Here is a 24,848-nt window from a genome sequence, read left to right on the forward strand (position 1 = left end):
CTTTTGCTTTTACCCTCCTCCTTCCCCATCCCATGTCCTACTCCTATCCACTTCCTTTTTATTCCAGCTGCTTGATTAACTGGAGAGCGGGGGGTGTATTTTTGTCTTGTGCGTATTCATGAATCCAAACAGAGCACACATTTCTTTCTATTTGTACAGTTGCTACACTGTCCTTGCAGAAAAAGCAGAGTACAGTGAAAGCAGTAAGGCGGTAAGGATATTAACAGATGCCGGCGCTGGTTTGAGAAGAGCAGACAATGCAAAATTTCAAATGCTCCCGTATTAATGCAACTGGGTTCAACCATCAAAATTCCACAGACCACAGAGAATACCCAGAAGAATATAATGCAGAACCGTAGTTCCATATGTTGCTTTTAAAAAACAATGCATAAATTGCATAGAGTCTTACCTGAAACATGTCTGTATCTTTATCATGAGTATACTCCACTACAACAGTCTGGTTTCTGGACAACGTGTAAGAGATACTGTGCTGACCTTTACAGCTGATCGCCTGTTGAATAAAGAAAATATGTCTATTACACACAGCTTCCACATAAATATTATAATCAAATTCGTTTCACTATATAAACACCTTCACTATGATCAGGAAAAGCAGTGTATCATAACATTTTATTACAAGGCTGGGTAAACACATACAATAGGATTTTTTTGTTTTGTTTTTAATAGAAACCCCCAAGCTGTACTTGTTTGTTTCTAGTTTGGAAGTACCCAATACCTACCATTTTCATAGTTTAAGACTCCAAACATATGGTTTTCTCTCTGAAATTATACTAAGTTCCTAACCCTCATAGGAACTTGTACCCCAGCAAAGACCTGGGGTTTAGGGTTCTTTGGTTTATTTGTTTTCTAAAGCAAATAAGCAATACAATTGATTACCAGTTAAAAGTGCCAGGATTTCAGAAGTAGGGATATCATTACAGCAGATTTCTAGTCATGTCAAATAGAGCCTAGCAGTTTTATATCAATTATGATGAAGAGCAAGCACTTTCAACCTGGTTTTCCTCATTAAAGGGTACTTCTTACTACCTGCCAAAGGAAACTGATTCTTTGTAGATATGGTTATAGCACCAAGGACTAAAGCATGTCAGTATTTAAACCAAGACTAGAAGAGGACAGCTCCTGTTATTCTGCTGTATCTGACTAGGACTGAATTCTTTACTTGTTAAGACTTTCCAGGTTTACATCTCTAGGTTATCTTTTTCAAGAAGGTTTTACTAGTCCAGCAACTACTTCACAGAACAGAAGACATCACCCCAACACAGGAGCAGTCCCAACTTGGAAAGAAACAGTGAGAAACAGTTTTCCTTGAGAAACACAGAGCGTAGTTGCCATAGCAGAGAGCCGTAAGAAGGGGCAGGGCCCAGCGATCCTTTGAAAATCTGAGACTCAACATACACATTTTTTGTGGTTCTGATGACCATTTCCTCAAGCTTAAAGACTAACGCTCACTTCAAATGATTAAGCAGTATCAAAATGTAACGGCACTAGCTGTACAATGTAAATGCACCAGTAAAAGCTTCAGGACAGAAGGAAACAAGCTGAGAAGCTAAATCTACTGGCTAACAGGGAAATATATGTAAATATAAGGTCTATGTAACTGCACACAATTATGAAAGGTAATGACTGTTACTGCTCAGAAAACACTTTGCAGACACTTATGTACTGAATGAACAGGTTAAAGCTTTCTCCAGTTTTCTACTAAGGGGGGGTAATTTTCTAGAAGAGGTTCCCTCACTAGCTCCATTCCTTCATGCTGCTCTTCACCTACAAAATTCACAGATAGGGATGACTAAACTAAGCAACTAAATATATTCTACTCATCTGTCTGTCATCTCTCAAAAAAAGTCTAAATGGTCCCAAAGCTACAGATCAATTATTAAACAAATCATTAGAAGTCTTGCTGAATGTTGGAGGTACTAAAGACACCTACGTGCATACTGAAAGCCTACCAAGGGTTAGCAAAAGTATCTGACACAGAATTGTTGAAAAAACATAACGGAGGAATTTTTTTTGTAAACGGCGTGCATTTACAGCAACAGATTAGAGACTACTTTTACAACATGCCTCTTGCTGAAAGCTCTTAGCAGCTCCAACACCTGCTAAAGATTTTAGGCTTAGGAGATAATACCTGGAGGCAAAGGATCAGGCAAGATGACCTTTCCCAGTCCCTTCTAGTACTTTTTTTCTGCAATGAAGCTTTTAACAAGACTTCAAGCCACAAAGTCTCGTTTCCTTGACTTTGTTCCAACAGTTGTTAACAACAGCTGAAAAGCGAGGTAAACATATTTGGTAATCAGCGGTACGCAGATTCTGAATTTCCCAGCTTAAATTTACAGTGTTTTGTAATAACCATTACGCTGGCACACAGTATGTTGCAAGAACAAACAGTATCTCAAGATGCAATTCAAATGAAGTCACTAACACTTTGTGACCCGTTAGGACACTGAACTGTAGGTCTGAAGCGTGTATCAAGAGCTTTTCCTCTATGCACGTTTGACAACTATCAAGGGGATCTCAAGTCCTGAGCAGGTCTCAGGTGTTCCTAGAATATAAGTGAAATAAAGTGATGAACAGGAGACCCTTACGCTTTGCATTTTAAGCATAATATGGCAATAATCAATTTATATTCATATTATCCGATATCATCATTTCAAACATCAGAAAGTAATAGCTTTCACACACAAAATTCTCATTCATTTCCACAAAACTGTATTGCAGCTGTCGATACAATGGAGGACAGGCCCATCGGCAACTGTTAAACATGATGGTCCTGGCTTCAGCTCCAGCCGGTCTGTGCAGCACTGACACCAGCAACTGGGTAAAATTCCCGGGCACGGATGTGTGCCCTAAGCTTATCCTCTTGTCAGACAAGATACCGGATCAAATGGAAACTTTGGTGAGACCCAAGACTGAAAGTTTTAAGGTCTGATGGAAAAGCCAAGGAGGGCAAAACGTAAGAACTTCCAGACTTACTTAGTAAGATCATGTCCTACGCCTACGGAACGTAGGGCTTAGATAGGTTAATAATTCCCATTAGGTTGACCAGAGTCAGTATCTCCTCTGAAATATTAGGGTAGGACAATCTTTTTCTTTTCTGTATGTGTTCCTTTCCCCTCCCAACTTTTCTTCTTCATCTTATTTCTCCTCCTCTTTGTTTTCCGCTGTTTAAACCCAGTTATTTTCAGTGTGAAATGCTGCATTTCATTTCCTGGAATTGTGTAATCATTTTTCAAAAAAAGCTAACAACATTATGAGAAGTGTTTCAACTTGTGTGCTTTCACAGTCTGCTCAGCACCAACAGTCGCTCCAATTCAAAGACATTTTACAGGCATTTTAATTGCTGGTCTCAAAGCAATTGGCCACTTCCAAGTAAAAAAAAGTAACAGTATTTCAGGAGCTACACAAAACAGAACAACTATGAACTATTCACAATGACTATGACAAGTGAAAGGTAAGTATCTTAATAAAACTGTATTGCAAGCGGAATGCAGCCACAGGCAAAATCAGGAAAGATTTTGACAGCTTGAGGAGCTACAGAGCCACACTACTGCAAGTCCCAAAAAACTTGGGATTGATTGTCCCAACCCCCTTAAAATTGGTTTGTAGCAACCAAAAAATAGTGAGGTTGCCTTTTTACTGCTTTTAGCATTCAAATTTCCAGACTTTTTTTTCCTGCCAGTAGGATTTCCCCAAAAAAAACCCTTGATGCTGTCACACAATTGCACTGCTGTGGTAGCCGAAGTTGTGGGAAAAGCCCTGACTCTCACAAACGTATGGCAGCATCACAAATTCTAGCAGATGACTTCAGAGTTTCAGGCTGGACACTACCACGTCCACCTTCCAGGCACAAACTAAAACACGAAAGAACAAAAACTGGGCACTAAACCTTACGTCTATCTCCTCACCTCCACCCCAAGGCTGCCAAGATCCACCAGAGCAATAGTGCCTATTTTCAAAGCTTGTACTCAGAGTCCACCAAACTTTTGAGCGTGTGGGCCAACATCAGCTTAATTTGGGAGCAGTTTTCTCATATCTTTTAGGTTCTTAAAAGTTTAATGAAAATCAGCAATTGAGCACAGGAAAAACACCTCTAAATTAGTTCCCAACAGAAACAAATGTTGGAAAAACCTCGCTAACATATATAGCCTGAGCCTGCCAAACAAATGGGAAACATGTGGCTCCAGACCGGCCATAGCATATGCCACCTCTTGTCCAGTAGGAATGCTGGTGGGGAGATACAGGCTAGATTAATTCAGCCGCCTACACAACACTTTGTTTTATATGGTTAACTGTCTCAAGCTGCTGAATTCAAGTTAATTCCCTTTGGAGGAAACAGATAGCAAAGTGGAGACTAACTGACAAAAACCCTGTGGAGGAACAGAGGGAGCAAATGACAGCAGCAAGAGATTTTTCCAGAATAATTCCACTGCTAGTGACTCTGTGTCCACACTGGGGCTAAGGGATTTTAAAAAGTCCAAATGCCAAATGAAAGCAACAAGGGAAACCTGAGGGGCGATATTCCGCTTGGCATGAAGGGACAGATCTCCCCAGCGTCTTTCCAAGGCACAGCACGTGTTTGCACAGTAATGGATCCATCTCCATAGGGCTTTCAAGTTGGAGGACAGTGTGCAGGAGCTCCAAGCCTCTCTATATGTCGGGCCAGTTTACCTTAAGAGGAAGGTTCCTCTCCTCCCCATCGCTCAAAATAAACACCACAGCTACCCCCTCTGCGTGACACTCCCACTGCCTTGAGATTTGCATTCCAGTGATTTAGGGTCATCAGTATTCTGCCATATGCTAGAGACTGAAAAGAGCTGCATCAGAGAAGCCCCACTATCTCACCCCCATGCTAACATGGCCTAAGCAATTTTATTTTTTTTTTTTTTTTAAAAAGCTCCTCAAGTTTTCAGTTGTGTCCTTCCCACTGGCTGGAATTACACTTGGCCTTGGTTCTTCCCTTGCCTCCTTACACACACTTTTCATTCTTGCTCTTTTCTCTCTGTTTTGAGAGCAAAACCTTGTTCCAGCACTCTGCGCTCACAATCAAAGCAGCAACTAAAGGCTTACAAATCTGTCAGGTCTCGGAGGAACTAAGATCAAATAGAGACTGATTTCCCAGCAGCAACGCTGCAACTCAGCCAGCCCCTGGAACATCCCAGCCCACCTGAATTCTTTGCTCTCCACTCGTTCCCCTCGAAAGGTAGTTCTACCACCATTTCAATAAGTGAGAAAGAATTCCTTCACCCCACATATAAAAACACCTTGCAGGGAAGTGGAATAAGAATAAACAAAAGGTTTCATTTAAAAACCAGTATTTCTTAGTAGTCTGCTTTTTAGCAAAGATACAGAAAAAGGAGGGAACACAAAACTAAAAAAAAAGCCTTCAGCAGATTGGACGTAGGCCCAACCGACTGGCAGCGATGCACACCATCATATTTGCAAACATACAGCATTACCCAGGAGCATGCACTGCACTGAGTGCCGCCACTCCACTGAGTGCCACCTCTCTCCTAACCACCGACAGCATAGGTGGCTACTGTCCTAGAAACCAGCAGAAAGGTCAGTACGTCTGAAAAACTTTAACTGTTTCCTGTTGCGCGACGACAGATTAGTGTCAAACACATCTCCAGAAATGCCTTTATTGACCGACAAGCCACAAGGAGGCAAAACGGCAGCAGACCACCCCCTTCTGCAAGAGCATACAAAAAGCCTGTAAAATAATCTGACCTAAGATGGAACTCTTTTTCAAGGGGTCAACACTGGTATAGTTAGATTTCTCCAAGTGCAGCAAGAAAACCCACATTTTCCTTGTACTCCTTTTTTTATGGGCTACTATTTGAGAGCTCTGAAAGCTCTTGTTTTGCACATAGTGATGAACTAGTATATATTCTTAAAATTTGTTTTCTGTAATAAGCATGCCACTGTTTTGACCAACAACAGACATAAGGGTATAGCAAACATCCTGGCTTAGGGAGCAAACCTGAAGAAAGGCTCGCAAAGTACACTTTTCCTTCCCCCCAAAATGATGCTAGTTGTTTTAGTAAAAGATTCTACTACACAGACTTTACATCTACCCTCAGCCAGATGTCCCCTATCTAGGAGCATCTTCTGGTGTGCCGCAGCTCTGTCTTGCACACTGACACCAATAAAGTTGCTCATTTCCCTTAGTCATCTTCAGCCCAGGAGTTCAAGAACAGGTCAGGAGCTCACAGCATGACTACATTAACTTAACACTATTAGGTCAAACCTTTCGTGTAAGAGTGTGTCAATGAACTAGAGAAGCAGATCCTAAAATTCTCACAGCATTCAGGCTGCTGCTTACAGGCTTGCAGGGAGCAGGTCTAATCCACTTCTAGAAATGGAGGTTTTGCTTTCTTCTGGCCTGCAATGTTTCCAAGAAAAAAACAAACCACCACACAAAAAAACCCAAACAAACAAAAAAACCCACTCTGCATTTTGAAATTTAAATTTCACAGTTCACTTGTGCCTAGCTAGCTCCCCAAAGATCATATGAGGGACTTAACATTAGTATGGTTACCAACTCTTCTGCACTATAGCAGAAGTAATGGCTAAAATTCATTAAGAAAAAGAGGCAGATGTCTCACAGAAAAGGCTGCTCCATTAGAATAGGAGTTTTAGTTTAGTTAATTAGGTTGGATTAGGACAATAAAATGATTTATGGGAAGACTTTAGTTTTCTTTGTTGGTAGTCAAGCTGACCAACACCACACTGACGTGTTTAAAATTAATGACAGCAGTGCCTTCATGAGTTAAATGCTTTCTTACTTGGCTGCCAGCCTTCAATCTCTTTTTATAAAAAGAGAACACAAGCAACACGCAGGGACATCAGACAAAAGATTTTGCAACTTAAGAGAAAAAGGAAGCTCTAGCTAGCAAGGAAGGAATCCTTTCAAAGTAAAGAACACATCTCATTTCCACTGGGTTTTTGGACAGACTGACTGCCAGAGCCAGCAGACATTAGGTTACCATAAGAAAACACAACAAAAGCTCATGATCGTGACACACTGACATTTTGCCCACCATCAGAAGAGTGTATCCACTTAGGAAGTTTCCCAGCAGATTATAACAAATGTCAGTTCATATAACATTAACTAACGACTGTTTGCAATTTTACTCTGTCTCAACTTAAACCCAACAGTAATTGACCAGAATTACTGCTTCTGTAACACTAGCTTTCAATAACACTGAAAATTTACACCGACCTCTGGCTACCGATACAGCTATTATATACAATTTTCCTCTAGCCTTTTGCAAAGAAAATAAGACATTATCACGGAAGCCTTACAGGCTTCATGCGCCTACAGGAGGGGCTGAAATGACTGTACCAACCAGTCACAGGCCCAGCTGCTGAACAAGTCTGCATCTGCTTCCTGCACAGCTCCGTACAGGCCCATCCTTCAGTGTTCTTCCTTCCTTTCCCTATAAGCAAGTGCCTACATTAGAACTGCAACAACATCTATGCACATGTCTTTTGAACACCAATGCTAAGACCTTGTCTGTCTCTAATATTTCAGCTGTCAATATTCTCTTGACAACTGAGTGTTAGGAAGTAGTCAAAAAAGACTAAGAGCCAGCAAATGCAGGTAAAGTAAAAGAATATGCCACCATAAAGAAATTAATTAAAATTTGTACACAGCACTTAGCGAGCATTTCTGACAAAATTTTAATACATATACTGATATTGCAACTACCTGTTACAGGCAAATTATTTTTCTGCAGTACGTGGTAAACTGAATAGAGCAATGCTTGCATTCTGAAAAAACACCATTTAACTGTAAAAACATTACAAATTTCTTATTGGTTTCAGATAGTTTCGTTCATTTGTTAAATGATGCAAGCACTAACAAACAGACTGGGGGAAAGTTAAAAATGCACATGTAACAAGTAATTGGACAAGAAATACTCGACATTTAAAGAAACAGTTTAAAATTATGTATGTGTGGCACTGTGCAATCCCAGTTGTAAGCAGCGAGCTGATGCATGTAACCTGCAGGCCACCTCTCGTCAATCCGCTGACTGCAAGTCACACCCCCCCACACCCAAACTCATGGCACACAGGCTCAGTGCCTATGCAGAAACAATTTCAGCTCCAGCTTTTACGGCTTTCAAAGCATTCACAGGTTTGTTCTTATGTACCCTTTCATGCTGAGCTTGGGGATTTGAGGGGGAGGGGGCAGAAGGGACAACACGTTTGTCTTTTGCATACATCAAAGCCATCTGCTACAAGTGCACATGTGAGGTTGCGTGCTGCTACTCAAGCAATTTACCATTTATCAACTCAATAGGCAGATGTTAAATGATTTTCTCCATTTGCTGAATTTGTGTTGGTGTGCAATTTTAGACAGCCAGCCAATACAGTGCACACCGCCCTCTCTCCAGAAGAGGCATCAAAATATGCCATTCCCATAATTCTCTATTTTAGGTACTGCAACAAGTAAGGAGGCAGCAGTCTGGAAGTATTTCTAGATAAGCTACTGTAAAGCTAGGTGGGGTTGACAGCCTGCATGCTGTTATTCCAGGGAATAATGTAGAGTAGGCTACTCCTCAGACAAAAGCGAGTCTCCAAAATGCATCTTCAAAATGCACAGTGGGTGTTGACTAAATTGCACAGATTAAAGTTAGGTGGCCAAAACCATCGTTATTGCAGTCACTTACTAGACCCAAGTTCTACCTCATACCTAGGACTCCTGACCAGCTCTAGTAAAGCAACCCAAGTTGTTCCACTTAATAATTCAACGTATTAAAAGCAGCTCAAAAGAGGTGCCAGTTTATACTAACAGGCACAGCTATATGATACAGTAGCTCAGGAATTGTTTTGTAAATCACAAACATTTGGTGGTTGTGAATCAACACTTTACCTACCTAACCTGTCAATCATTTTCCTCCCAATCTCACCTTTCAGTTTTCCTAACCCTTAAAAACCTTTATTTTCCCCTTCCATTGTCTTCCATGTGTGTTCAGTAACATTATACTGCAAGTGATCTTTCATCCATCTTTGAAATCAAGTCCGTAGTTTTCCTCCTTCAGTCAGCTTGCTAAATTTCCTCCCCCAAGCAGACTAGAGCTAGAGACAGCTCAGAGGCAAAACACAAAGCTGCAGCGGTGTCGGATACATCAACTACCTACAGCATAAATCATTTACCCCAAACTCCAGAATGCTCCTTCGGGCAAATTACAGCCTGCACATTGCTGCTACACTTTCTACTGCAACTGCTCCCGAGTTGCCTGCTGTAGTCCTGTGTTGAGGGTACACTTCACCTGCTTTGGAAAACCAGGAGATATATGTTTATCACTGTCCTGTACTAAGTTTCATCTATTTGATACATGACCTCAGCTGATTTTTGAACAATTGTTTCAGACTGTCAGTACATGCATATTCCCCTAAATTTTGCAGTTCATGTATTGGTAGCCAACAATAATTTATTCATACTTTACAAAAAAAAAAAAAGAAAGAGTTGTACTACAACTTCTCATTTACTCCACGAGGTATTCTCTTTTCATTATCTCAGCTGATCACTACGGAGTGTATAGAGATCCACCCACTGTATTACAGGTTAGATTTCCATGTACCTGTCGATACAGATCATAGCCGAACGATTAAGATACTTTTTGGAAGACACATCTGTTCCTGTTTCAGCCTTAACCCACCATGCAGTCATACCACTATCTAAAAGAAAAATGCATATGGGCATGAATTTGCAAAGTGTTTTTGCAGAGTATTTTATAGCCATTTGTGAAAAGGAAGCAAAACAGCCCTGAAAGTAGGACCAAAAAGTTGAACACATTCCTGCCAGGATACCGCTTTTGAACAAGACCTCTTACAATAAATACGCTGAGCAGTCAAGGTCCTCTATCTGCAACAACCAGGGAAGAAAGGAAGAGAGAAGCAGCTGAGCTCTGCTGAGAGCTGCTGATCCTGGTCATGCTGCTAGGACTTTGCTAGTACTACAGCTTACTACCTTCATATAATGGAGCTGGTTCTCCTCATCTCCACAGTAAAGCAGCCTAAGAAGCCTTCTTGTTTAAAAGCAAGAGAAGCTGAAGAGACTACCAGTCTACTAAAAAGAGACTTTGCACAAGAGACAGTTCAGCTACAGCCACTTTAGGGAGAAAAAGACTAAATGGTTAACTGGAAAAAAGCTTACTATACCGAGAGCTGTGTTGAATATGATGTTCACTGTACTAAGATCACATACTGGAGACCAATAAGACCTTCCCTGATGCGTGACCTTCTGAAAGCAAAACTTCTGACCCCAAAACTCCTGGCATTAGTTCACTAAGGGTAGGATTTCTTCTGGAAGACTACAAGCCTATAAATTTAAACATGAAGACGTAAACATGATTTTGCCACTGCAGCTGGAGCACATCCCCCAAAACTCTTGATATACCCACAAAAATATCAGTAATTAGAGAAGGATGCAACAGTGTTTGTAGCTGAACATTCTGGTGCCAACAGTCTACAATTCATTTATATACATCAGGAACAAAAGCAGCAGATGCCTGGCTACACTTATGTATTTGGATATGCCAAGCACACAAAATAGCCACAAATTAGAATCCTTAACTAAAAACCAGACAAAAAAAATAGTGATAAAGTCCCCTCAAGGGCTTCTATCAATACGTAGACTGAAAGATTTGTACACTCGGCGCATCAGAGTGAATGCTTCTGTGAATCAAAGCACCCATGAGCACCAATCTAAGCCTGCCTGCCAAAGGAGAGCACATGATAACAAGATGAGAAGCTGCATATCATTCTGTAGCTTCCAGAAACCATAAATTCAATCTGACACAAATCAATTTTACATTAAGACAGCCAAAGACTCTCCAGTTACCTTAACAGACCTGTTAAGCAGCTGCACAAAAATCTCTCAAGAAGAAAAAAAATAGATCTGAACTTCCTCTTGCCAAAAAGCCATTTAGTGCTTATAGAAAGCAGTTACAGTTTATAAAGCCCAACAAGGCACAGAAGTTGCTTTCTAGACTTCACACTATAGCTAGAGTATTGTCCTGATAGAAAGCACTCTTTGATAGAACAAACCCAACAGCAATCAGATTCTTTTCTATTGGTCTGAGATTCCTACAGAAATTGCAACAAGTCATCGCAACAAACTGCAATTTTGTAGCATTTTCCTTTATGGAGACTACCAAAAAAAACCCATCCCTGCAGAACAGTTCAACTGGTACTTGAACCAAGCTGGACAAACATTACTGACAGTAGCTCTCAGGAAAAGCACGTTAAGCTCACCTTTCAAACCAAGCACCCTTACTGCAAGACATTTTGGGGGCGGAAGGCAGAGAAGGGTACATTTGTAGGATCCGTCTCCTATATGGATGAAGGTGATAGGTCTGACCAGCAGGCTCCCCGTACGCTAATGTTCAAGTAGAAGAAATAGCATGCAAGTTAATAGCACACGTCTTGCATGTGGGAAACGATCCCTTTCGGTTTTTTTAAAGTCCTATGAGTTTACAGTAAACAAAAGTATTTCTAATCTTTCCAGTCATTTATACATCTCACCAAGCATCTTCCTGTGTAAAGTTCAGAACTTACTCACATTCCTTATACACAACTTACTATATTTAAAAATACTCACTCTTTGTTTGAGCTCTGTTTAACTGAGCTACTTAAGTGATTTAAGTCAACAAGATAACACACTAAACAGCAGACAAAATGCAACCCTGATTTATGCTGCTGCACAGGAGTTGAAGTAACAAGTGGGAAGCAAGGAGTTTTCTTTACTGTAAGTGCAGTTGCCAAGGTAATTTCAAAACATAACTGACTGTAAGCCCCTCCAGTGCTCTCTCTGAATCTGTACAGAACTGAAAACAAGTCTGGCCCTGATTCCCAGACTTTTTTTTTTTAAATTATCCAGGGAAAAACAGACCATCTCTTCACGCGGGCGATGGCATGGCTCTGGAAGTACGCAGTAAGTAGTATTGCCTCTCCATCTTGCAAACTGAGAAGGACAGCGAGAAAGCAACAAGTACGTATCCCATTCTCAGTCACCCACCTGAACTATAACAAAGTGTTAGCAACCAAATTCAGGATTCATTTATCAGAATGTTTTGTCCCTGGCTGTCACTCCAAAAATTTTACAGTCCAAGCTAACAGCTAGGTTCACAAAATACATTCAATACTAGTACAGGGAGGTTCAACTGAAAGCCGCGTGTTTAACTTCAGCATCTTTCTCTATTTACTAGCTTCAGTGTGGAATACCGGATTGGGGAAAATTTCAGTATCAACAGTATGCTACAGAGTAAAGCAAGTACAAAAGAACTGTCTGAGAGCACTCAAACCAAAATATGGGTCATGTCTGCCACTAAATAGCTTTGATATCAGAGTGGAGCCAAAGAGAACTTTTATAGGTCAGTCCAACACAGTCAGTCACTGCTGCGAATACGCCACATCCTCAGCTCCCGCCCCCCAGAGCAGAGCGCTCCACGTACCTGATCATTTAGTTAAATTTCAAAACCCAGGGTATTAAAGGGTTTCCAAAAAACCCAGGGCAATTAACACCCAGGAAAATTCAAGCCTGTAGACAGACATTTGACAGAGTAGCCACATCTGTTTCATTTCTATCAGATAAAGACCACCACAGCCTATTAACTATTCTGAGTTGGCAGCAAAATCCCTCCCTCTATAGCTTTGGAATGGAATAAATTTAGCTTACTCTAGATTGTACTGAAGGATATTCTGCAGCACAATTCCCAGTGTTCAGAGAAAGTAATTAGAGGATTAGTCGCCTCTATTGGTCTCAGTTCCTGTTATTTTCATTGTGTTCTCAAATTCAAATCTTCCGTCATTTTTCAGTAAGATTGATTCCGACAGAGGGAAGGAAGGAAAATTTATGTCCTTAAAATTTAAATATATCATTCCAGCTTAAAAATCCAAGCCACAAAGATTTGTTTTAAAATTTATAATACTGGAATTTGGTTTTAGCAGGCTGTGCCAGATGCACTCATATCCAGACGTTACCACTTATCTCTTCGGCAGTTTATTAAAATTTAAAGCAAGCTTTACAGGCAACTTGCTTTATATTCGTACGTAATGTTAAATAAGAGAACAGCTCATCAAAAGCTATGTACTTCATACAACATGATTTTACCACTGTTTCCCTCCCTCCCCCAAACACACATACAGGCTCCCTCAGAAATAAGCAAGGCAGAACTCCGTCCCGTATTAACACATTTTTCCCGTATGTACCTTTAGTAATAAGGCTCAAGTTATCTGAACATACAGGCAAAAAGACTTTTTTTTTTTAAAGGTACAGCACAAGACTAGAGTTGCAATAACAAAGTTATGGGATACGTCACTATTTCTATGACAAATACAGACTAGTTCCCAGTGGGGTATGGGATTTGGGGTTTTACAGTGAATGAAACAAACGCTGAGAAACAATATTAAATGACACAATGCACTCAGCAGGCTCACAGCGTAAACAAGGCACGGTTTTAATTAGGGCTATAGAATATCAAGTGCTTCTGAGGTTAAGCAGCCTACATTTATGTGGAGAATATAGAAGGTTTATGAAATTACATACAGCAAAAAGCATTTCATGTGCCTTTTTTTCCCCCCAGCATGCCTGGGTACAAGTTCCTTACATAAAAATTAATCATGTTTCCCAGTATTAACTGATTTAAATCATGTTTTTAATCTGATGTCTTAAACAACTTGATTTCTTAAATCAGTTGTTTAAACCAGGTTTTAACAAGTTGGAAAAATCTTTGTTGCGTTGAACTCTTCTCCTGGTAGAGCTTTCAATCTCAGTCTTGTGACAGTTAAGAGTATTTAGCACTCAGTACTATTAGGCTGCCCGTAATAAAGATGAGAAACAAGTTCAAGATTATTGCTTACATTTAAGAATTCATAAGTTTACATATCTGTTTGAGAGTTTTAATAGCAACATTTGACATGTTTCAGAGTCAAACCACCTCACTATCCACAATTTTACAAGTTTACCGAGAAGTAGGTAAAAAGCCCAACAACGGCGCGCAAGCCCAACAACGGCGCGCAGCGTGAGGAGCCTGCAAGACTCCCCTGGACGACACCGCACTGCGTTCAAGTTACAGCTCCGTGAACTTCCAGAAGACTTTGCCCCAAGTTTAATGCTTTTGACTGCTGGCGAGACATTCATTCTTCTCCCTTGCAGGCAGCACGCGAGCTAGAGATTGCCAGCTAAAGAGCGTTGGTACAGACACCTGCACGTTTTGCATACAGCTGAAGAGATTACTGCTTACTCACTCACTCTTTGCAGCCCATGATCACCACCGTTGCCAATGGAACAGCTCATGTAGAAGTTCCTGAACCTGTTTGGATCCGTGAGCTCAGCTCACGTTTAATGCATTTTTGACAAACTAAGCAGTTTGAAGGACAACCTCTTTCATCCACGCAACTGGGTCTGAAGCTTAGTCTGTTGACTATTCACATTACACAGGTTTTTAAGCTTATTTGGCACGTGAAATGAATACATACTAACTGCTGTGTATTACAGACCAACAGTCATAAAAGTTTCTCAGCTTTGATGACTCCAGCGTAAAAATTATGCTGCAGATTAAGAACAAAAGATCCCTTTCTGCAAGCCCTCTGCCAAAAAGCCCCTTTACCACTTTCCAGAGAGCTACGGCATAAAAGCATTCCCAGAATCATCTAAATCATTTGCACCATCCCTTTCATCTGCACCCACCCTCACCTCCAGACTTACCTGCCCTTTATGTTCTCTTGACCAAATATCTAGTGACAGTTGTTGCATAATTTGGAAAAAATATATATCACATTTTATATATATGTAGTATATAATTAAAAACATTGAAATCATGGCTTTGGGTCAAATGTTATTCAAATTCCAGTACAATCCTGGAGTATCTAGATGGTATCCAAAGGAACCATAGAATTATTAAGGCTGGAAAAGACCTCTAAGATCATCGAGTCCAACCGTCAACCCAACACCACCATGCCCACTAAACCATGTCCCTAAGCGCCTCATCTACCCGTCTTTTAAATACTTCCAGGGATGGGGACTCAACCACTGCCCTGGGCAGCCTGTTCCAATGTTTAACCACTCTTTCAGGAAAGACATTTTTCCTCACATCCAATCTAAACCTCCCCTGGTGCAACTTGAGGCCGTTTCCTCTCGTCCTATCGCTTGTTACTTGGGAAAAGAGACCGACCCCCACCTCGCTACAGCCTCCTTTCAGGGAGTTGTAGAGAGCGATGAGGTCTCCCCTCAGCCTCCTGTTCTCCAGGCTAAACAACCCCAGCTCCCTCAGCTGCTCCTCAGAAGACTTGTGCTCCAGACCCCTCACCAGCCTCGTTGCCCTTCTCTGGACACGCTCCAGCACCTCGACGTCCTTCTTGTAGTGGGGGGCCCAAAACTGAACACAGTATTCGAGGTGTGGCCTCACCAGTGCCGAGTACAGGGGCATGATCACTTCCCTAAGTGTGGGAATCCTAATCCTCAGGACACTGAATGTACAAATGGCAAGCGAAGTCAACTGCGTATGAGTGAATTAGGAAGCAGCTATAGTGACTCCTTGGAGCAAACGCTATCTACAAATAAATGATCAGATTATCTAATGCAGGCAGCAGTAGAAAAACCACGAATAGGCTTTTTTTTCCTTAAATAAACAGCAGTGACCATGAAGATCAAACTGCAAAAACTGATCAGCCATCACTCTGCTGAGCTAAAAAAGTAATTTAAGAATAGCAAATGTGGGAATCTGCACTGAAACCAATTGATGCTTTCAGAAGGTATGAACTGTAAAGCTACAAAAACCAGCAGGAAGCCTAATTAATGACAACAGATGAAAATGGCAATCCAGATCAAATGCCAGATAAAAAAATAAAGAACGTATTTTTAGAGCAAATATAATAAATGGAAATCCAAAGAAAAATATAGTCTCTTCAAAGTCAATATACTGAAGAAAGTATTCAAATTAACATTTAAGGTAACTGAAAAAAGCCTATCAGTTTTCGTAACAACCACCAGACAAGCTAGTACAGATTCACTGATCCTTAAAACAAGAACTAAACAACATAGTACTGTTGGAGAAATGCAGACCACACAGAGTGCAATGCCAACACAAAAATTCTTTTTATGTACAGACTGTACATAAGAAACATACAGACTGTACATAACAGTTAGCTTTACTTAAAGAATTACTTTTAGAAAACTGTAGCGGAACCCCTATTCAATTCTTCTATAAACACGTTAAGGAAGGGTTTGAGTGTCTCAATAACTGAATGCACTCCCCACCTGCAACATGACTTTGAACAACTTACTGTCTCAGCACGTCTTGTCCTATCAAAACATTAATTTCTGCGTTGACTCTCCCATGCTTTATTAAATCTCTGACATAACGGCATTCATTCATTAACAGAAAGCCTAGCAAGTGAGATAATATGTAGAAAACACTTCACAACTAAAAGGTTTTTTTTCAGCTACATTAACCTATCCTGCTATATCAACCTCTATTATTATTATTATAGCTATTATGTAAGTAATTTAGAACACCTTTTATTAAAGTATCTCATTTTGTCCTTTTCGTTTCTGTACCTGGTAACTGATGTAAAATTATTTTCACTCAAGAGATTCGCCCTCTGACTGTTAAGTTAGGTCAGCGAGTATGGATAAGAGATTTAAAGTGATGGCAGAAGCTATAAACCAAAGTTTACGGTTGATTATAAACCACCACTTTATACTACATACAGTATCATTCCAGATTTACAATTCTGCAGATTAAATACAAACTTTTATATTGGATTTTGTTATTGAGCCTCTATAAGAGTAGCAAATAATCTCTTACATCTATGTACTCTGTTAAAGGTGGACGGCATCTGCTTTGTCTAACGAAGCACCACAAACAAAGCGCCCCGACTGCTGAGAGGGTTTCTCCACATCCATGAAGGCATAGGCTTTTACCTCCTTCCCTGCAATACGATGCCTCTGCAGACAGAGCTGAAGCTACAAGTCACACATGGGCAATAAAGCTGGTATCTTCCCCTTTGATCTTCCAAGACTAATGCTTCCCAGGTTTTCTATCCACATTGCATACACAGATACTACTCCCTCTCTATAAGCACAATCATTTTCTACACCTAAAAAAAGAGTCTCAATTTTGGCATTTAGTCACAAACAGCCCCAATTTGTTTTTACAACATCTGTTACCCTCCACATCTAGTTTCAGGCATTGCAAACAGTGGCTACTATAACATATAAGAATATTTTCCATCATTCTCAAGACACCGTAGTTACTGCAACACAATTTACCTCACCCCCCACCCCAACCTTAGAGAAAACAGTGAACACCTGCTTCAGAATAACCAAATACCTTTGTGCACTTAATATTGATTTCTCCAAAAGAGCGCTTCAAGTAATCCAGAGTTTAAAAATCTTAATTATCATTTCTTTATCAGCTCCAATTTTCCCCATGCCAGATATCTTCCAATTTCATCCAGTTGTCCCCGTACTGGTTTAAGTACACCGTGTTTGGCTAAGATCTTTCAATCTGTTCCATGCTAATTTGATTTCATCAAGATATTAGTCATCTTTCTTACTAGCTTGCTCCAATAGTTAACTGTTCTCCTAAAAAGCTTCCCATTTGGCTTCAGCTTCTAGCTCTCATTATTGATTCTCCTGCTAGAACAGAATGCCTTTTAGTATCCCGTATTTTCACGGCTGCAGGATGCACACTAACACAGCTCAATAGTCTTTGAGAAGCAAAACAGACTGCTCTTCAAGGAGCTTCAGCTTTCATGCAGCAGCGAGTCAAAATTGCTAGGCAGTTACTGCAGTTCAGAAGCAAATTTGTGAGCCACTTTCTGCCATAGAAGTGGCAGTTTCTTGAGTAGCTGTGGTAACTTGTAGAATAGCTAGTTTAAGCTGCCAGCTTTTTGATTTGATGCTATACAAGTCAGAGCCTCTGTATTTTCTCCTTCAAATCAGTTTTGCAACTCCTGTTTGCATCCTCTCCAGTTTTTCCAAAAAAAAACTTGACAGTAGAACTGCACACAGTATTTCATTAAGCAGCCTCATCAACATAGACTGTACAATGCCACCATTCCCTTACTCCTACTACTGCCCTTTTCATCCAAGCCAAGAATTCTAGTGCTCCTTTTTACTGATTGTAGAAAACTCTGGCTCCAAGACACAGTCCCTGTTGCAATAGCTATAGACCCTACAGAAACCCTCCAAATATTTAGCTTTGTTAGTGTTTTGGTTATAGTTGGATTACAAATAACATGCCTTTTTTAAAAACCCGTATCACCAAGCCATCTAGACAACTCTATGCAGTCACCTTTATTTTATTTACCCTTCTGACAGTTGAACTGCTACAAATTTTGTCAAATGAAGTTTGTGAGTTTTCGTTGGTTGGGTGTTTTTTTTTTGGGGGGGGGGGGTGTTGTTGCTTTTTTAAAATTTTCTTTCATATGATACATTTAATGCAGCGAATTGCTTACCACTATGGAATCCCATTAGCATTCAGCCCAGGAATTTAAGTTTCCCAAATAATTTCTTGGGATTTAAATGAATTAATAGCCAGCTGATAAAGGTTAAGATAATACCACATAGGGCTCCCTCCCATTTCTCCCTTGATTTTTCATACTAGAACGTTATTAACTAAAAAAGAAATCTTGAAGAATAAGGAAGCTACAATACACAAGTTATCGTCAAGCAACTGTTGTACCATCCTCGTACACAATTCTCACATCACAGCATCACACAACACTGCGGGACACTAGCAGTTATTTTATCCCTCTCAGTTAAAAACAAGTAAGCTTCCTCACATTCACCATAGTAACAGCACAGTCAGACTGTTATCACCAGGCAGCTGAACCACAATAACGCGTTTAGGATTATATGCCACAGGGTATCTATCGATACAGTTAATCAGACGAGCTTGCGTGCCGAGGTCCTGTATAAATCAGTAGATTGACAAAAGCACGTTATCCACATAATTGTGTTCCCTAGCACTGTATTCCCGTCCTGTACATGGAGTTACAAGAAATTCAACTCAGGTCCCTAATCATCCAGTTTACCTTTTCACGCTCTTAGCGGACCATTAAAACTCTTCAGGAATTCCCCCACTGCTCTAATACCAGCAATCAATTACCAAGCCAGTGCACACGCTCACTCTCTCTCTTTGGCCACTTAGGATTCTTGGAAACACACGCGTTTAAAAGTGTTTTTTCTAGTACTTACTCAATAGACCAGGACTCACTTTATAACCCTCCAGTGAACAGACACATACTGTTCTGCTTTTCTCCCCAAATACAGGCAACAAATATGTGTTAACAGGGATGAAAAGGCACTAGAGAGGTGCTGTGCAAGCTTTATCGTGCCCACCTACCTTTGGGAAGGAAACACAGCCAGGCTCTCTCATGTTCCTAACAAACTTAAAGAATGCCTCATGACTTCAACTCTGGGAAAGATACTGGAAGGGGCCCAATCTAACTGAAATGGATGAGGAACTAGATCATGGCATTCATGCTACACTCCTGCCCCCTTCCTCAACAAACAGGAGGGCAAGTAGCTTAGAATACCACATTCCCCTTTTCCACTTCTCCATATGCTTTCTGAAAGCGTCCTTTATTATATCAGCATCTCATTTACGCAAGTCATCAGCAAGTAACAGAAATGCCAAAGAAAGTTTCTTCTCAAGTGATGACTTACAGAGATTCCTTGCATTTTTATGTAGGCAAGCAAGGAATTTCCTTAGACTAAAACCTGCCGAACCAGAAGTTTCTCACATACGCTGCTTAACACACTTACTTACCATAGACAGTTCTCCTGGGTGCTCTAAATTGTCTTCAACCCAGATAACAATCCCACTTGCAAAAAATTAGGGTCATCCTTCATATAGTCCTGTCTTCCATTGAAATGGAACAAAATAATGCACAACACTAGAATATTTAATTCTCACTGGTCATGGTATGTTTTTTCCCCTCCTCCTTGCCGACGGAGCCTGAGAAAGACAGAATTTGCATGGTGCCAAATCTATATATTGACATTCTCTTTTAAGAAAAATATTTTGTGGTATCACCTCTATTTCTAAAAATAAATATTGAACAATAGTTAACATTCATTTTCCAGGCATAGACAGAATACTGTGAGTTGCAGATAGCCACTTAAGCACATTCTTTTCAAAATATTATAGACATTCCCTTAACAAGGAGCTACAAATACACGTATAAACTATTCATTTCCCCTGACTTGCACTCAACACTTAAATGCTGGCAAAGATATCACCGTACACACTATGGAAAAATAACTATGCCCACTAATACATAAGCAAAAAAGAGCATTTAATTGTAAGTAAAAAAATTCTAATATGAATTATATGGAGTTTAATCGTTTAAAAGGTCTGAAATATCAGCTGTCCAACTGACACACATTCTTACACAGTAGAAAGTATAAGCTTCAGACAGGTTTTTTGTCCATAACCCAACGCATCTTTATTACAGTCTTGTGCTGAGGCTCAAACTTTGATTTGATAGCTAAAATTGTCAAATGAAAGAAGGTTTAAGCGTTATGAAAAGACAAAGCACTACCTGAAGAGGATGACGGTACTACGATGCACGACTAACAGCCTGGAAGGTCTGAAGTATTAAATACTTGCCCTCAGGGTTGATTATCAAACCTAAAACTTCAGGAAAGCCTGCTTAAATACACACTATCCCATCATGAAATTGTTGTCATAGCATAAGGTTTTAAGAGTTAAAGTATTAAGTGCCTGTCAAATTGTATTAAGCAATATTAGAAATACACCAATTTAAAGCCATTTCAGAGACGCAGTTGTCCTTGTCTTTAGCCAGTAGCAGTGAGTGAGCTGATGCAGCAAAACAGTCGATACTTTTGCTACATTGCCATCAAACAGGTAGGTTTAAATACTAGAAGGTCTGTCAGAACTCACACAGATTCTCCTGTTGCTACAAGAACAGCAGAACAGGGTGGGTAAGGGTTCCATCTGCAGCTATGAAATACTACACACAAAAGTATTTGTTGTGTCTGCTGAATCCTGAACTTCACCCTGCTGGGAAACAGAAGCAGCTAAAGCGGAGCCACTTTAATGAAGCCCCCCGGGAGTACAAAGATAGAGATAATTGCAGCTTTGTATCACTGCACATCAACCTGACTAACTTCTGTTCGGAAGTTCAAACACAATTTCACAAATTAATGCAAATTTTGTATTTTTTTTTTTTTTAGTTAAAACAAACAAAAAACCACACAGCACTTATGGAAAAGGCATTCATAAGAGAACAATGCGCTTAAGTTGTAAGAACAAAAGACAGACATTCCTCCTGGAGAAAAAAAGCCCAGTTGTTACTATGAAGCTTCTCCAGTGCAAACGCTACAGGAAAAACGAGCTGAAATTCTGTCCAGACCTGGACAGACTCATTTTATTTGTGACACTAGGAGATCACAAATCACTGTTCTGCCGCTAGACACGCAGCTAGATGACTGACACTTTCTGCTCAGACTAGCTTCCAAGCAAAATAATAGTTTTCAGGAAACGATAGCTATGAAAGAACAGCATGTATCCTACATTTTTCCCTTCAGTAGCAAAAGGCCTCAGTACCAAGGAAAATATAAAAACAGCAGCAGAGTTTGAAGTCAACTGTAACATGTAATTTTTAATGCTTGCCCCTGTGCATCTCACTTAGCAAAGCATATAAAGTACTGATTTTCAGTATGAAATAGTAAAATGAAGAGATTATCTAGTGTAACTAATATTCTAATTATAGAAGCGTGTTTATTACTCCAAGATTCCCCTTCACAGAAACATGAACAGCAATGCAATAAAATCCTACAATTTCCTGCTTTACAGGGTTAAGACCTATTTATTCATTAAGATTCAAAACTAGGATTCAATGAAGACTTTAGGATTTAAGCCAGAACCAGCAGTGTTCTGAACTACTTTCATGAACACAGGCATTGAAAACAAATGATTAAGAGAACAATTTGTGGTTCTATATTTTAGATTATTAAAATACCTTTTCCAGATCTAATGTTATATGTGAATATTCTGTCAACACATCCCCTCCCTTTCTGTTGCTACACTGCCACAATTTGTGTTCAGAGACAAGGAAAGAAACTTGCTATGGCAAAAACAAGTTTCTCGTTTTGTCATCTCAAGAGGAAAAAATAAAAATCAAATGCGACCAACACAGAGCGATGTTCCGACATGGTGCAAGTGTTAGTGGTATGAATGAAAACTGGGACATATCAAGTCTCACAATTCCTGAGCATACTAGACTATTTTTACTTTATGTATTCCAGTAGGAACAAGGCTCTACAACAGTAGTGAGCGCTAAGCACAGTGCATATATGTTTTATATATTAAATGCAAAATGAGAAGGAAAATTCTCTTTAAAAAACCTGTGAGTATAGTTTTAACATTTTTCTTTCCAAAAAGAAAATGTTCAGCAATGTTTTTGTAAAAGGCTCAGCAAAGGCATCTCACTGATAACTATCACAGGCCAACTAGAAAAAAAAAAAAAAGCCAACCTCAAGACTCCTGGTGTCCCTTACTTCCCAGTGACAAAAGAGCATCGAGCAAAGGAGCAGAACGAGATGGGTAATTGGCAGGGGATGGGAGAGGGGAGGTGTGTTGAGAAGGAGAATAATTGCTGAAGGGCTTTAACCCATCCTTTCAAACCAATTCATTAAATCAAAGGCCCGCTTCTTTAAGCTATGTATTATACCTATTTTCATAAGATACGTAGGAGATTATGCATAAGGGAAAAAAGACAAACAGCAAGCTTCTTTATCAGCTTACTTCTATGTTATATGTCATCTTCTCTTGAAAAGTTATTAGAATACATTCTTCCAAAACTATGTCACAGCTTGATCCTGTATATCAATTATTTAAGAGTTCAACGCAACCCCCTCAGCCCCAATTTTTAATGCTTTAAAATCTTGGGAAAGTTAGGAACTAATTCCCAAGCTAACAACTTTGCAGCAATTCACCCAAAGCACCAAATCAGCGAGCAAGTCTCCACTCTGTTTACACATACAACCAACCAAACTGCATACTTGACGAGAAGACAATCTGCCCCAGAAAGGTATCAGTCTTAGTTTCTGCCAAAAGCACTTTAATATAACCACAGTCCCTATTTTAAAGGCAAGGTGTTTTCCTCCCTCAATGTGAAGCAAAACATACACTCAGTGTAACAAACTATTAATATAGAACTACTAGAGCAAGGCACAATCATAAATTAGATTAATACGGCACTGACAATGCCAAGACATTCAGTACATTTTTGGCCTTTCTGCTCCACATGCAATTGTTTGCTGTTGACAAAGTTATGTTAGCGAATTCCATCAAAGGTGAATCTTATTCCACTCCAAGTCTTCCACTAGTCTGCATGAAAGAGCATTCAAACATCATACTGGCTCTAGTCAGCAGGCACTAAACAAATAGATTTAAATGTATCCAAGATGCTTCATGAAAAAGGGTTGCAACTGTAAATTGCATGCCTCCCCCAACAGGTTGTAAGTTTTAACACTAGTCATCTGTTTTAGTAACAAGAGGAGTGTGGTATCTAGATGAATGCATAAACAAAAAAAAAAAACCAAAAATAAAGTGCATAAGCAGGAAACGATCCTGTCAAATTAATGTGAAGACTTTGGCCAGTCATTGAAGTGAGACTGAGTCCTTAATATTTGAATTAGGAGGTTTCCGTTTTAAAGAAAACCTACTTTTTATCCTCATTGTCCTTCAAATACATATTGATACACAACAGGAAAAGTTATACAAATGATACAGAAGAGACATTATGTACCTTTAACAAGTGTTCTAAGTGTTCTCGCCTTCCTGTTAATCAAGCCTGAGAAACATGAGACTGAGACAATCCCAGAACACTAAACAGGCTGATTAGACAGAATCGAGGTATCTGTGATTTATGAACTTTTACTAGTCCTAATAACTCAATTCACAAGTTGGCGAATGAAAGGCAAGAAAGTACTGCCTTCAAGACAGAGCATTCAGGGCTAATAAAGCCAGCCCTAAATAGGAGTAGGGCTATGCACAATTAACAAACGATTCTGGGTATGACATTTCCTTCAAGACGACTTCCTTGACTTCAGAACAAGTAGTATCTGAATCTTGGCAGGAGTACAGAAAAAAAAATGACTCTGCAGATACTCCTTGAGTGTTTGGCAGAAAAATTACTGAAGGACAACAGGTTACACGAGGCTCCAAAATGTCAAATATCCACTGTATCCAAACTCGCTAGAATTCCTTCCAGAGTCACCTTCAGCTGGGGTTAAATCAGCAATTAAGATACCTAAACTGGTATGACCTACCGTACACACCAGACATCTAAGCCGCTACTGAGTCAATGGAGCCTTGACCAAATCAGTTTGCTCTAAAACAGGCACGTGCTGCTCAGCTGAGCTGCCTTTCTAGACTCCGCTGTCATATAGACTAAACCTGCACAGACAAGGCTTCAGCATCTTCACACATACACAGCAAGTGTGTCAACACAGGTGTCAGTCTCAGACTCAAGCCCTGCCTTAATGGCCCTCACACTCCTTTCGATGACCTCCACAAGTCAGAGCTAGGCTGCCAAGGTGATGGACTATCTCCACTGTACGTACCTTTGAACACTGTTGTGGTGTTTTGGTTTTATCTAGTGCCAAGTGGCTTATTAAGAGCGATTCTAGGCAGGACTGTTACACTTACAGCTGGGAGCAAGATTATTTGGGTACCAGAGATCATCATCGAATTCACATTAATGCTCTGCCATCAACACTGCAGCTAAGCATTATTCCATAACAATAGAACTGAAAGGATTACTGCTTCGTGAAA

General features: G+C 40.0%; 1 protein-coding gene across 1 annotated transcript in view; it reads right to left on the reverse strand.

The window, feature by feature from the left end:
• PELI2 (pellino E3 ubiquitin protein ligase family member 2) overlaps window positions 1-24,848 on the reverse strand; it is a 171,522-nt gene that overhangs the window by 12,756 nt on the left and 133,918 nt on the right. The window contains exon 3 of the mRNA XM_009322935.1: window positions 410-511. Coding sequence (XP_009321210.1) covers window positions 410-511 — 102 coding nt within the window. The remainder of the gene's footprint in view (window positions 1-409; window positions 512-24,848) is intronic.

This window comes from Pygoscelis adeliae, unplaced genomic scaffold (assembly GCF_000699105.1).
Source record: "Pygoscelis adeliae isolate BGI_AS28 unplaced genomic scaffold, ASM69910v1 Scaffold314, whole genome shotgun sequence".
Lineage (NCBI taxonomy): Eukaryota > Metazoa > Chordata > Aves > Sphenisciformes > Spheniscidae > Pygoscelis > Pygoscelis adeliae.